The sequence below is a fragment of the Struthio camelus genome, chromosome 6 (genome assembly GCF_040807025.1).
Source record: "Struthio camelus isolate bStrCam1 chromosome 6, bStrCam1.hap1, whole genome shotgun sequence".
Classification (NCBI taxonomy): domain Eukaryota; kingdom Metazoa; phylum Chordata; class Aves; order Struthioniformes; family Struthionidae; genus Struthio; species Struthio camelus.
The window spans coordinates 12,314,721-12,329,731 of record NC_090947.1 but is presented as its reverse complement, the minus strand read 5'-3'; the positions used below and the strand labels follow the sequence as shown (position 1 = coordinate 12,329,731).

At 40.4% G+C, this 15,011-nt stretch overlaps 1 protein-coding gene across 4 annotated transcripts in view; it reads right to left on the bottom strand.

Moving 5' to 3' along the window:
• Positions 1–7,610: 7,610 nt before the first annotated feature.
• The window catches only part of HECW2 (HECT, C2 and WW domain containing E3 ubiquitin protein ligase 2), a 222,182-nt gene continuing 214,781 nt past the window's right edge, over positions 7,611–15,011 (bottom strand). For all 4 annotated transcript variants that reach the window (XM_068948246.1, XM_068948245.1, XM_068948247.1 and 1 more), the window contains one exon: positions 7,611–10,297. In XM_068948246.1, coding sequence (XP_068804347.1) covers positions 10,186–10,297 — 112 coding nt within the window. In that variant the 3' untranslated portion in view covers positions 7,611–10,185. The remainder of the gene's footprint in view (positions 10,298–15,011) is intronic.

Here is a 15,011-nt window from a genome sequence, read left to right as displayed (position 1 = left end):
CCTATGACAGCACTGTTAGCTGAAGAAACCTCCCAAATTCCCAAATTAAAACACAAAATACTCTAAGCAGTATAAATAACAACATTTAGTAAATACTCTAAATGCAACAGCCCCCTCCCAGCCAGCGTGCCATCTTCTGCCCTAGCTGCAATAGTTCTGGAAACGACCTAGTCATGGAGTCTGTTCCCCCTCCCCCAAGGTAATACCATATTTTAATTTAATACAGGTATTTTAAAAAGACTGGGTTTGTCAGTGCCAGAATCTCTATAAGAATCCCACCGCAGTCACACACAGAAAACGAGTAACAAAGAGCAGGCACCTCTCCTCCATGCAATGGACAAATACTGACTCTGCAGATCCTGTCTCACCCCGTTACTGCTTAGTAGAATGGCCTCAGTGTGACCTTGTGTGAGCTTTATGCAAACTCCAATCTGGACAGTGGTGGGAAAGTGGGCAATTGTGGTGTCAGTTATCAATGATCTGACTGAAAAGGTCTTCGGAGTCTGAAATCCGGAACTACAACGGAGAACCGAGTCTGAAAGGTAGTCCCAAAGCCGCTTCTGTTCCCAAATCACCTTCCCTGTAATGATTTCGGGTAGCTTGCATCACATTTCTGCTAGCAGGTAGTGCAAAATTTCTTTCTAGAAATGCAGTTTAAAAATAGGAGAGATACTGCTTTAACATCAGATTCTAAAAAGAGCATTTATGAAGAACGTAATATAGGGGAAGCAGCAACTTGTCATCTAACCCTTCTAGAACAAAGGTCTCACTCGACTATGTCTCAGTGGGAAGAACCCTCAAATTAATACTACATAAAGACCAATATCTCTTACTGGAACCAGCATAATCTGTTACAAAATAGAAGGAATTCTTTGGCGGGGGCCACTGACTTTTATTGGGAGGCTAATTGTTCAAATGCTGCTCAACAACTTCTGTGTCAAAAGTCAGCTACGGTTACAGGGATTTAAAAAATATAACTGACAGTCCATTGAGAGGTAGAGAAGCCTGGGTCTTTCCAGCATGTTGATTGTAGCATCTGGTGCCTTGTTCATTTAATTTCTGATAGCCTGCGTTTCAAATGTAGTTCTTGTCCAAATTATGATGCATATTGTTGCAGAACCCTTATTTTCTCTGCTTCAAAAATGATGATTTGCCACATGCCAAACTCCACAGGCCAGCAGAAGTCGTTTATTCAGAAAAGGGGATGTAAGAAAGGGTATCATTTGGATTCTCTAAATGTTTTAACCTGCTGCATATGATGTAGAAAGACCTACAGAAAAGGGGTACTCATTTTAAAAATGATGTTACAGTACATTCAGAGGCACAATAAAAGAGTAAATTTCCAAAGTGGATTTTGTAAGAAGATTTATTTTGAATTAAGTGATTTCAGGATGAAACATGGTCTTAAACAAAATAGATATCAGTATGAAAATAAAATTATACACAGAAAAATCTTTTCCCCAAATGGTTTTGAATAACAGGAAATACAACACAACAGTCCTGTGTTCAACTGATTAGATAATTATGCAAATCTATGAGCAGTCAAACATTACAGTACATTCCTTGAAGCCAGGCACAATGAAATGCCCCTGTAACACACTCAGCACATTTCATATCTGCTCTCTGCCTCAAAGAAAAAAAAAAAAAGAAATGTGATGCAATGTAAATGGAGAAAAAGACACACACCATCTTAATGCTTGAAGCACATTTTCCCCATTTAGTATTTTGTGAAAGACATATACCAAATTCAGATGAAACTTAAATTGTCTTGTAGAAAGATAGAAAAACTTGGCATTGTATTTGATATACAGTCTTGTGGATACCAAACTGAAAACTATGGAAAGGATTAAAAAATACACCACATGTGTTCTACTTAAAGCTTAGAAATAAATATGCACTCTATATTCTCAGTGCCTGAAATTCTTTAAAAACAAAGAACTTGGTATAAAACTAGATCAAGTAATTGTCAAAAATGAGGGAGATGCACCTATATACCTGTTAGATTCTGGATGCCCGCATCCCCACTACAAAAACTCAGAAAACTACATGCACTTTCAAACATACTGAAAACCAGAACTGTAGCCTCGCAAGGACAAGAATACTGAATGACCTGCGGGCACCAGCTTTCCGCACCAAACGTTCAATTTGGTGACTTCCTTTTCTCCAAAGTCTTCCCCTTCCATACTATACCAGCCCTTACAAGTATAAATGTTCAGTTGCTTATACAAAAGGCAACCTTGCTGATCCAGATTCACGGACACCCTCAAGGTGATGCCATTCCAAGGAAAAACAGATTACAAAGAAAAAGCATCCTCCTAAGATGATTTATGTACTTAATATCATTAAAAATCTTCCTCCCTGCAATGCTGATAATTAACAGCAGTCTCCTGAGTGTTGTAAACTCATTGCAGAAAAATGTCCTGCTATATGGAACTATTGAAGCATTAGGGTCCAACATACTAGTCATCTTCTAGTTTGGGACTTAAAGTTTATAGGAAAGTTCTACCACCTCAGTTACCATGTTGAAAAAGAAACTTGCAAAGAATTCTTCTTTTGACTTTTATACCCAACTTCATCCAATTGTCTTGTTTTTTTAGATTGTCTTGTTCAGATGCTGACATTCTTCTTACCGTCTCAATTTTTTTTTTTTTTTTGATGCTGTCACTAGAGCCAGAGAGGAGTCAGGACTCGCACCATCTTGGCCAAAGCCAACTAGGCCATTGCACTATCACCTAGAATACACTTTAGAAACTTCACAACTATTCCTGAATGACAAAAAAAACTCTTGGTGGAAATTCAGGGCTCTTATGCAACTGTAACACAAAACCCCACCAGCTAAAACATGTGCATTTTCACATATCTGAATTTTAGGTAGTTAGGATTTGGCCCATTACATTTAAAATGAAAGTTACAGTTAGTAGTGATGATTTAACTTTTTATCAGATATTGTTTAGCTTGCCAATACAGCTAGCAATAAACACAATAATTGTAAAAACAAAAATAAATAAAACTCCCAGACACCACCCTTGTTTTATTTAGAAGCCTTCATTTTCTTGAGAGTAGTCCAATTAAAAAAACAAAACCAAAAAGATAAAAACAACCAAAAGAGAAATCATTTTTCTGATCTTCTAGTTCAGATTCTAAAAACTTAAAAACTAGCTAAAATGTATCCTGCAGTGGAGTGGCAACATTACTGTAATTCAGGATTAATGGTAACTTTTCTGGGGTATAGTACCTTAATTTTCAAACAAAAAGTATCCCATGCTGTATATTTGGTGCTCAGCACTGCTCACTGTCCTACACCCTATTTCCAAAAGCTAATCCTATTTCCGTCCCTACTCTGTCAGTCTTGTTTTCACTCCAGCACTCTTCCCTGGCCGTATGTTATATGCTGTACCTTTATGTGGAACTACCATCTCTTATCATTACAATGCCTACAATTGCATACCTGCTTTAGCATAAATTAGGAGGCTTCAGAGTTTTATTTGTTTATTCATACAGGAATCTATTTTAAAATTACTCAGCTCCAATGCCTGACTGCAGTCAGCACTGCAATCGATTATAATTTCTGAGCAAAATCTTTATCAGCTAGATTCAAAACTCTTAGATAAGACAATGGAGTCAATATTTCCAACTATAAAAATCATAATTTTCTTGATTTAAAATGAGAGGTGCTGAACAGGTAAGTCAATAGACTATGTCACGAGCTGCCCATGTTGCTATTAACAGGAAATGGAGACCTGAACTACCTTTTGGGAGAAACCCCTATCAAGGGTTGCGTGACTAAAGCCTCCACCTGTGGAGGGCCTGGTCCTCACCGAAGCCGCAGCTCCTTCGCCTCAGCGACGGCTGGATCAGCGCTGACCCGCGGCACTGCGAGGGCTACTCACGCCGGCAGCCAAAAGCCTGCTAGCAGCAAGCGGGCAAAACTCTGGCGATAGAAAGCTTTGTAAGAAAAAAATCCCCTGCCTCTTGATTAACTTCACAAAACCAAAGTCAAAGGATATTCGACCACTGGATACATAATCCAATATTTGTTTTCCAAGTAACTTTTATGACTATTGGATGAAGAGATGTTTTTTCTTAAACCACGCACAAGATCTAGATTTCAGAGTAACTCTTAGGCTCCTGACTCTTTGCACTGATGGGAGTTACTCTTGTTGCAAAGGAGACCAGCTTAATTCTCGATAGGAAAAAAGAGCACAATCTTACTCTGCTCCTACAGTTACAGTCAGTGCAGTTGGCCAGTGTTTCTCTCGGGGTGCTTGCAGGATTATGCGCAATTAGAAGGGAGAGGACGGCCTTGGAAGGCAGCTCAGAATAAGGGACGCCAGACTCTTGTGGAGTATTGTAGGTCTACACAATTAAAAGCTGCTTACCTTGAGAGTAGCACAAAACTGGGTTAAATTAGCGGAACAGCGTGCCCCGGGCGGTTAGAAATCCCACTCTTAGTATATGGAGCTTTTTCTAGTAGGGGCTGACTGGTAAGTTTCCGAATGTACTAAGAATAAAATAACTGTGTACTCAAAAACAAAATATAATTTCTGTTATAAGTGGTTTAAAAGGATGAAGGATTCAAACAAACATAGCCTGGCTCCATGTTGCATTCACCATGACTTTAAGAGATTTGTTAGAATATATCTGTAGCTGCATTTTTTTTTATTATTATTCTGTGACATAGTCTAACTCCACTTGGTGCATAATGGAAAAAAGTTCAGAATGCTGATTACTGATTCAGAAGAGGGCTAATTAATGAGCACAGTAACTTTTTCAAATAGCCCTCAGGGGATATGTCAGTGGCACTTTGAATAGATACAAACATTACACTGGACTGTAGCCGTTCCAGAGGAATCCCTGACTGTCATCTTTTTACCTACAGTCAGGAGTCTTACGGAGCAGGGACAAAAGAGTCGTTATAACATCACTGATTTTAAACAGAACTCTCAAATTAGTTGTGAGTTTACCTAAAAACGTCTATGACATAACACGACACTGAGTAAAGCTGACAAAATAGCATCCTATGAAGTTTTGACCTGAACAATACCTTTCTTTAAAAAACAACACATGCTACGGAAACGGTATTCTACTTTTATGTGTTCAGCTTAATGATTCTCATCTTACTAGTAACAAAAAAGGCTTGTAAAAAGGCTTTTAAACTTGCTGTCTTTTCAACAGTTACTGTTTAATATTTGTTCAATGTGTATTTATCTTTCCAGCAGATAAGCAATTTCAAATTTACTACCCCCCTAAACTCTTTCTTATGTTAAAATATTTAGGCAAAAGGTTCGACTACAGCAGCCACTGCGGTGGCGCTAATAACGCTGTAAAGGTTTTTAACTTGCAGTATGTCAGCTAGTCAACCCTTAATATTTTTGCAGTTCTGTTTTGGCCTGCGCAGTACAGCCAAAATGCAGACAGTTTAAGAAACCAGGTTTGAGCAATTATTCTGAAATTTTGCTTGAAGTAGAATTGGCTTACCTTTTGCAGGTGGCGAGCAATGGATGAGAAAGGGAAACAGCAGTGGGTGTTGAGTATTAGTATTATAAGGTTCACATTAAGGCAAAAGTCTGTAACCTTATGACTGGAAACAATACTTATTGCTTAATTCCCATTAGTGTTAATAGGAATAAATTACCCTTCCACATAAAATCAGTGGCAAGATAAACATAATTACTAGTATAATTTAATACAAATAAGCTTCAACTGCTGAAAAGGATTAACTACCTTTGTATTACAGCAAATGCATTTTATAGAGGCTACTCCAACATAGCTAGCACAGATTTCCGTTTTGCGAACAAGAACCCCCTCTGTCCTAGGCAAGGCGCTTGTAAGCATCTCCAAGAACCTCAGCAGTTAACTCGAGGGACTCCGCAAACCCCTGCAATTAATACTGAGATCACCTAGAGCAGCCAGATAATACCGTTCCTAATGCTTCAGAGGCAAGGGCTTTTTGGGCTTTAGGAGGATTAAAAACACATAGGAAACCACTAAACTGTTCTCTCTCTTATAATTAAAAACAAACAAACTACCAGTCCAGTGCTTTGCCAGTTTACCTCACGCCAGAAAGTCTGTCTGATGTCCTGTCAGCATGCTGCTGCCTAGATTTGCAGTTTTCCTCAAGATTACACGTATTTACCATATACTGAATGACCTGAGGTTAACAGCTTTACTGTGGAGTTTAGGTGGTGCCCAGCAGGCCTGTGTACTCAGATGGATTTCACCCTAGATACTCTCCAAGCAATGTTAACACCTTGTTATGGTAGGTTCACGGCATGAATAATGAAAATCATGTTTGGAAACAAAAAGGGAAGTGTTTGAAGAATACCAAGGAACACCTGATGGCGCGTGTGTGCGTTGGGGGGGGGGTGCCAGTCAGCAGAACTATTTTACATATTAAATTGGAATTTATTTTGGATTAAGAGAATCCTTTCACACGTTAATCTGCAACGTGCAGCTGGCGGCGCTGCACAAGTAACAGACAGTCATCTCCTAACTGCGCTGGGTGCAAATACTGCTAAGTGACTCCTTCTGCCTTGCAGACTTTGAAGGGGCGACTGCTTGCTATAGGAGGTGATGCATCGCATAAATTCACTGATTACCAGCTTTTCCAGTGTATTTAGCAGTTACGGTTGAATTGATCACTAGTAGCGCGCAGTGTGTGAATGCACCTCTGCTTGCCCGGGGACGCTGCGCACCCAGGAGGTAGGCCAGGTCCCGCCGGGTGCTGGGGATGGAGGCGCCGGCTGGCCCCGTGCGGACAGCCCGGCTGCGCAGGCTGCCCAGGCTTGCTGGCACTTTTAGACCAGCAGTGCCACTTCTGGCAGAGTGGGAAACGCAGGCACCTCCCCTGAACTCCCGGAGGCACTCCCCAGCCAGACGCTCTGTCTGACGGAAACGCTGCAGGTTATGTGAACGCCAGCTGGCACCGCGCTGGGGCTGAAGGGAAGCTACTGCCTGCTCCACACGTAGCCTGGTTCGCTTCCTCCCTAGACATGAAACTCCTTAGCACCAGTTGGAAAAGCTCTGAGGAGAGAGCGTTTCAGGAAGGCTTCTCTATTTGAGATCCTTACGCCTGTTCACTGCACGTCATAAGCTAAAGCCCTGTGATCGCTTGCTGCACTCATCTGCAGGACACAAAAGCTGGCTTTCACTTGGAGAGGCATTTAATGGGAACGGCTTCCCATGCGGAAGGGAGACTATTCCATTCAGTAGCCGGGAGATGTGGGTATTTGGGAAAGGCCAGGCTTCATTTCCTGTGCTCCCCAGCTACTCATCTCTTCAGAGCGCCAGCACTGCTCCTATTATCACACGGCGCTAGCCAAGCACCCGAGGCAACCTCGGTAGCCGTTTCTGGGCAGCCGACTCCTCATCGCGTTCATATAGCGTTTTTCCGGCATCCCACACACGATGTTGGCAGCAAAGGAGGAAGTAGCAGCTTTTCCTTAGTCTTTCTCAGTCCTAATGCTACATGAATTCTACATTTTTTTTGTTTTTAAACTTTCACCTGCGGCACTGGTGATCCTGTCAAATCTTCACAGAATCCTGGATTATGACAACTAACCTCACTTATTTATATATGCATAAATACAGAACAAATGTGTGTGGTAGATAGATTTAAATAAAAATTGTCAGATGCATTTATTATTTTTGATTTGTACAAAAGCATAACTTAAAGGCAGACTCGTATAAACTCGTTTTGTGGCAAGTATTTAAACTTTTCATTCCAAAGAGTTTCTGGTTCAAAACCTGTAGATGTAGTTTCCACCTGGGAAATCTCCTTTTCAGACCACAGATAACACAGTACTGTAAAATCAAAATTCTGCTGTCCCTCAACCAAGCAAAAGTTGCATTCTGCTCTGAGTGCCAAAGTTTCAGCCACTCAATGAATTGACCATATGAAACAAGCCATGCTGGAGGGACCTGATGAGAAGTGAATGTGCCTACTGCTCCTCAGTGTTCTGACAAAAGATGTGCGCTAACACCTGCGACATGCAATCTTAGCAAAGGCTGGTAAGCGTACGTGTGAACGTAGGATGACATGTTTGGATTTTTCTTTGCTACGTCATCCCAGCCAGAAGTAGTGTAAGAAATCTTGCGTTACTTGAGTGAGTCCCAGATGTCATGCAAAAGCTGAGTTATTCCTGAAAGCAAAGGATGCTTTCACTCTGATTTTCCAAGTGCGTTTTCCTTTGCACAGGTAACATTTACTCAGTAAGCCCGACGCGTTTCCTCAGTCTTGCTGCCACCACAATTGCACCTGCCTTCTGATTTGGAGGGTGGAACGGCAGCCTCCGCCGATGACATCTTCATCGACGTTCACCTCCGTAGGAAAATACTCCCACAGAAACAAGCAGGATACCTCGCTGAGGTGCCGTTTGCAGAGTCTCCAAAGTGAGAACGTTAAGTTTACTTCAAAACGTACTTCGCCCACAAAACAGGGCTTGCTGTGCCTCAGCACTCTCAGGAGGCCCCGCTTCATGTTCTTGTCATCCAGTATCCAAGTGCAACTTTCCGAATTTTTAAAATGTGCTGGATGCACTGTATCTCAGCAACTGTACAAGAAACCGTGCGCAGCTGTGTTAAGTGTTCCACAACACCATCTGGAGGAAAGTACCAAAAATGGATGCCAGCAAGCCTTGTGCATTTTGGCGAAATTAAGCATAAATAAATTGATGTCCATGCAGCATTTGATATGCCATAAAAAAAAGAACTCATTCAAATAACATTTGATAAGTTATTTCATTTGATAAGTGAAAATGCAAGCTTAAAGAGACTGTGAACAGTTTCATCTTGTAGGTGTTTACTGACATGGGGCAGTGGCACTATGATGAGCAGTTCACCTTAAAGTAGGTTATGCATGGATTTCCAGAGGAGCTAGTGTTTTATGGTGCTGTATGAATAAAAAGTTGCGGGGAACATATGAAATATCTGTATTAAACTCCATTGCATTAAGTTTTCCAATGCATGAAAAATGACCCAGATGCATTTAAAATAAATGCATATTACAATATCACATAGAGTAAGTATTATAAAATTATTACTTATGTGCACAGTCCTGATATCTATAGACATGGCACCATGAAGAAAGCCTGATTCCTAAGCATTTTATAGATACTTGATAGTGATGCAGTTTGCTGTCAGTCAGATCATAATGTCCCTTCAACTTTGGTACATTCAGTGCAAAATATTTTGGGAGTTTTTTTACCCTTATAAAAATAAAAGGCATTTTTTTTCCCTTGAGAGTGCTTAAAGAATAAACACTAGCACAATGGCTGTCTAAGCATGGAAAGTGACAAGAAAAGAATTAGCATTTTAGTTTGCTTGTTTCCTGTTTACGCTCTAAGAAACCTAATATAATGAACCTATAAAAATAAACAGAAGTCACTGTGTAAGGATTTTTTCCTGATATGCTGTGATAAACTGCTAGTTTCTTCTTAAAATAATTTCCATGCAGTATAAAGCATAAAATCAGTCTTATTAAGTTGTTAAGTTCATTTTATAACAGCTCTTTTTTTGCTATACACACCACTTGCATATACATTTCCACAAACCTCCTCAATGCAAGCCATTGCTGTGACATCCTTTGCTGCAGACTTTCCTTCCAATTCACTTCTGCCCAGGAAGCTGAAATCTATGGTGCACACCATGCAGGCACTGGTAGTCTTAGGTGTAACAAGTACTGGATATTCTGTTATAACATATGGCATAAAATAATGTACCTTTACGAATCTTCCAAAAAAAGTCTATCGTGTGACTTTTCGCTAAGTTACTGTGGGGGAGGGAGGGGCTGAATGATTTCACATTTTGACTTGAATTTTATATTCAAAACTTTGGTGAAATCCACTTTCCAGGTACATGTCAGTTTTGCAGTAGCCGTGTTGATCACAACACAGGATCACATTTCTTGTTGTCTCAGAACACAAACATAAAAAGTTTGGCAGTCCTGAAAAACTGGATTGCAAGACTTGGCTTTCCCTGCACATCAGGCACGCTCTAGTGTCACTGTAGAGGATTCTGCCACTATCACATTGCTTTTAATTGCTTCATAAGCTCCTTCATGGAATCTCATTATGGGAATGGCATTGTGAAACAATTTTCCTCTAGGAAATCCAGTACAAACGTTCATTCATTCTTTGAGTAGACAGATCCACAAAGTCCAAAGAGCTGGGCACTGTGGTTAGTATATCACTCAAGTCCAAAAGTACTTGTCTCTTCAACTGCTGTCAACAGTTTTTCATATAACATAGAGAATGACGGATAAGGGGGAAGGTCCAGACGATTGAAACAAGTGTGAGCCCTTGGGGGGGGGGGGGTTAAAAAAAAAAAAAGAGGTCAGTTAGTACATTATTCAAAAAGTTTAAAACAAAATACACAAACTGATACATGCTTGTGCAGAGATGGCCAAATAGTCTTCTTTCAGAAGAACATGGCATTTTCCAGCTGAACAAGTAGTGAGGTTTAATCTACTTTTTCTAATTAAAATAATTCAGCAAGAAGCGTTTGTCAAGGTCTTTAGAACCACAGCAATGGCTCAAAAGGGACAGTGTAAATTTTATCCATTAAACGTGCACGAGAAAAGAATGATATAACACAGTACAGTTTGAACAGTCTGTTCTGAAACCCTGGTTTTAAATATATCTTACGAGAAGTAACATTTTTCTCTGTACTGATGATATTCGATTATTATATTTGTAATCATAAACAGGCCATTTCAGTAAGATGACTATGCGTAAGTTATTGGATTTGATGAAGTATTAAAAATACATGAAATGTGAAGGAAACGATTCTAGATTAATATAGGACAGACAAACCAGATCCTTTTCACTGTACATTTCCTCAGCTAGCACGTGGACTGTGGTCCTGGGAAGTAACTTCTTGTTCTGATTTACACTTCTATAGATGTGGCCCTGCAAGTCAATGACCTTTAGAAGAATGCCTTCTGTAATTACACGAAACTATGCATGGACCTCTAAGGTACCTTCATGCGTTCTTAAGAGGATAAACATATGTTTTATTTCTCGGTTTCCAGAGCCTGCCTACCTCAGTCTTCTGATACACTCTGAACTGACTCTTGAAACCTTTACGAACAAATAAAAGGGAGATTATAAACGTTTCCTCTCTTCGTAGAATAAAGGACACCATTGCCTGACCTCAGTGCAGGCTAAGGACAATTATTCCTAAAACACTATTGTGGATGAGCCTGTCCTAGTGAAATAGATAGCATAACTGTTAATGTGATAGGTTCTTGAGTAGGAAATGCTGGGAAAAAAGCTAGAGGAGGTATCTTTTCCCCTTGGAAGCTCTTTACTGAAGTCTCACTTTAGACTTTGATTTCAGAGGATGAAACCTTTTTGTATTTTGGTAGGTCTCTGTTTACAAAACACTTCACTCTTTTGCAATAAAACAGACCACAGTTATTTAAACACATTTTATTTAAACACACTTCACTAGATAAACAGAAACTTTTGCTGCAGTGACCTGCCCTTCACATCATGACCCATATTAACTCTAATGTCAATGGAAGGACGGAACAAGCTCCCTCCTTAACAGCAAACACAACTCTTCATTTACACTAACCGCTCCCAGAAACGCGAGTGTCTACAACAGACCTGCAAGGAGCTTTCTCAAAGCCAGAAAGTGCCGCCTTCCATGGGAGCAAATTTCTTGCTTGCTGTTCTAAGCGCCTCTCAGACCCTAACTACTGGGATGGAACACAAAGTGGTTTGTTAAAAACATAGAGTTCATTGCAAACCCTCCCTGCAGGCGAAACATTCACTTAGGTAAGAGCCTTACGGTGTCAAAAAAATATTAGGCTTGAGAAATGCATACACAGAAGGTCACACTATCATTAGAAACATAGTCTCAACATCAAGAATGAAATCCCTTTAAAAAAAAAAAAAAAAGGTGGTGGAAAAAAAAGAAGAAAGTACTGTATTCCTCCCCTCCAAATACGGTAGATTTAACAGAATACTGCTCTTTGTAGCAGAGAGAGTGTTTCCTCACCCTATATCCCAGAGGCCTGATACAATTTCTCCACCCCACCATCCCTCCAAGCCTCCTGGAGAGATCTGGAGAGCCAGCTTTCTCCCTGCTCCTTTTTTCCCTTTCCAAAAACCTTACAAAGTGGTGGTGTCTGTGATACGGATTAAATCATTGTTGCATTTCCTGCAGAGTGCTGCTTTTCTAGAAATTCCCCTTTAGAAGGAAGAGGCCATTTTAAAATGCAGCAAATGGGCAATTGGAGCAATGCTGTCAAGGTGGCTCGAAGACCTCAGTCATCCCTCGAGTTCAGCGCAGATTGTGGAAGAGTCTTAGGCAATTAACAGCCTCACCACATACTTCTGCTGCATGGGACTGACAACCGCTCATTAGAACTATGAGTCATGCTGTGTGGGCTGTAAAACCACAAATTTTAAAAGACAGAGTATATAATTAGCAAGGGATTCATTACAAACTAGTTTAATACCAATCTGGTACCTCGTTTACCTTTATTATGGAAATGAGAATTGACTTTTATCTTAATTTTGAGGGCAAATTTGAAAATGCAATCCTCTACTTCGGAAAACCAAATCATTAAAATAAGACAAAAACATTAAGATCTCTGTCTGCTGAGGAAATACATGCTCTTCTCACCCTAGCCAGCAGCTGAGTCAGTCTTCAGTAGGAAAGATTTTTTTCTGCAAAGTATTTCCCCGTTCCAACATTTCAAATCACGTGGACGCTAGCTATTCATCTTTCCGGACTCACACTTTATGACAACATGAAAAAATATATTGGTTCCCGACGTCCAGAATTCCAATTAACCTCCATCCCATTGTAAGTTGAACAGCATTACAGTAGTGAAATAGAGTGCCTTTGGGTTAAAGCCCAGCAGTAAGACAAAAATATTATTTGCATGTGAATGATCATACGCATTTAAACTAGTCCCTATATAATATACAGCAATGAAAGCCACCTGGAACACAGCAAACTTCTCAGCATGTAAATGAATTGAAAGAGTTACAGTCTGCCTATTGATTTAGTGTAATGCACAACAAGATGAGAAAAAAGGGAAGTAAAAGTGGCATCAGGGACAGCAGTACTTAAGCTAACCTCATAATAAGGGATCTTTTTAGCACCTTTTACATGCTGCTGACTTTCTACCGTAAAAGACTGATAAAAGCTAAGCGACTTGACACGCATCTGACAAATCTCAGTATTCTGGTACAGTAGAACAGATTGCACAGTAGTCAGAAATTTGGAAGCTAGGTAAACATCTAATGAATATTTTATGTTTATATTCACAGCTGGTGAAATCACAGTCACATAGCTAAGTAACTATATTAGCTGCCTTCAGCATCTCAAAATCAGGAAGAAGAGATGGGGAAGGGTTTTTTTTTGTTTTTTTTTGTTTTTTATGTTTTCAGCTGTGCAGTAGTTATTTTAGAAACAGAGGAAAAAACGCAACAACATTCACTGACTTGTTATTTGAGTCCTAGCTTTTGCCACCCTTACATCAAATATTATCAGATTTCACAGGCACTCCCACTGGAATCAAAAGGGCAATTTGCAAAGCATAACAGTGTGGGTGAGTGAGGGTGCCTTAACACAAAATGCTTTAGTTATCTGAGAATCAGTAAGTTAGAGAGCCCTAGAGCAGCATTCTCAGTGGATCCAACAACGCTTTTACAATGCAGGGCTCGCCTGGAACCCTCTTGGAAGTTTACTACTCGGGGCCTTCGTTAACAGTGTCTAAGCTTCAAGCCAGTACTACCTGGTGTTCGCACAGTAACGTCTTTGAAGCTGGCAAGACTCAGGCTGCAGCTGGACTGCGCACAGGAATTAAGATATTAAAAAACACTAATACTGCTTTCTGCTTAGAGCTTAGTCCATTTAAGCATGAACAAAGCAGATCATTTATCTTCTATGAGTTCATGGCTCCATGTATGAATGCCAGGAATTGCCAACTCGTGACAACCCCATATGTGTTTGTTGTAGATGGTCGTTTACTTTAACTCTCACATTTATAAAAATACATCAAAAACTATCTACAGAAACAAAATCTAATGTTTCCTAAACAAGGGAATCATCACTTAAACTTTAAAGGCCTGGTACATTCCCCTAGGCGTAAAGGTGAAGAGCTGGCATTTCCCTGGCACCTGCTGAGCACCCTACGGTTGTAAAGGTTCTCAACTCATTTCTCCACTGTGCTCCACAGGAAGCAGTTTTATCTTATAGCCAGGGCTCTACACAACCTTTCCAGAGGAAATTCCGAGCATCATTTTTGGGCATGAACTGACCTTTTCCACACTGCAAGCTGTACCTGGCAGCACCAGAAAGTTCAGTATTAGAGAATATACAGAAAGACTCCTACAATCTCTTTTGTTACTTACAGTTACAATAAATGAGAACTGAAATTTTGATGTTGTAAATAACTTTTAAAAAGCGCTTTTTCTTCTTAAATCAAGTCAAAGCTAGCCCATATGTCAGTCATAATCAAACTATAAAGTAGACTTACCTGGCTGAAACACAAGGCATTATTAGGCACCCAAAAGATATTAGTGCATTTGTTTTGAAATACTCATTTCCAGAATTTGCGCAACTTATCTTTGATCCTCAGTTGCCTGGCTCCCCAACTTGTACCATAATCTGGCAAGATGGTGTTGTTTAAAAGCTACCCGCTGTGTCTGTGGCTTTCAGCTACATAGCGCAGTTTCTGTTTCTTTGACTTTCTCCGTGTGGTCCAAATGGCAGCCTGCAGGCAAAAGCCAATCCGAGAGATGCTTCTGCCTAGTTGCCACCCTTAAGCTGAAGGAAACAGCTAAGGGTTGTTGGTCAGAGAACCTCTCGGTGTGTTGGACAGCAGCCTCATGTCTAAAAAGGGACTCTGAATGCAGGTGATTCCTGAGGCAAGTGCTGAGATTGGAGGTAAGTTTCCTCCTCTGCACGGATCAGCCCAGCCCAAAGCTACCACCGCAGGCTATAAGAAGCATCCTGAAGCTGAGATCTGGTTTTGCGGAGCTGATTCACCT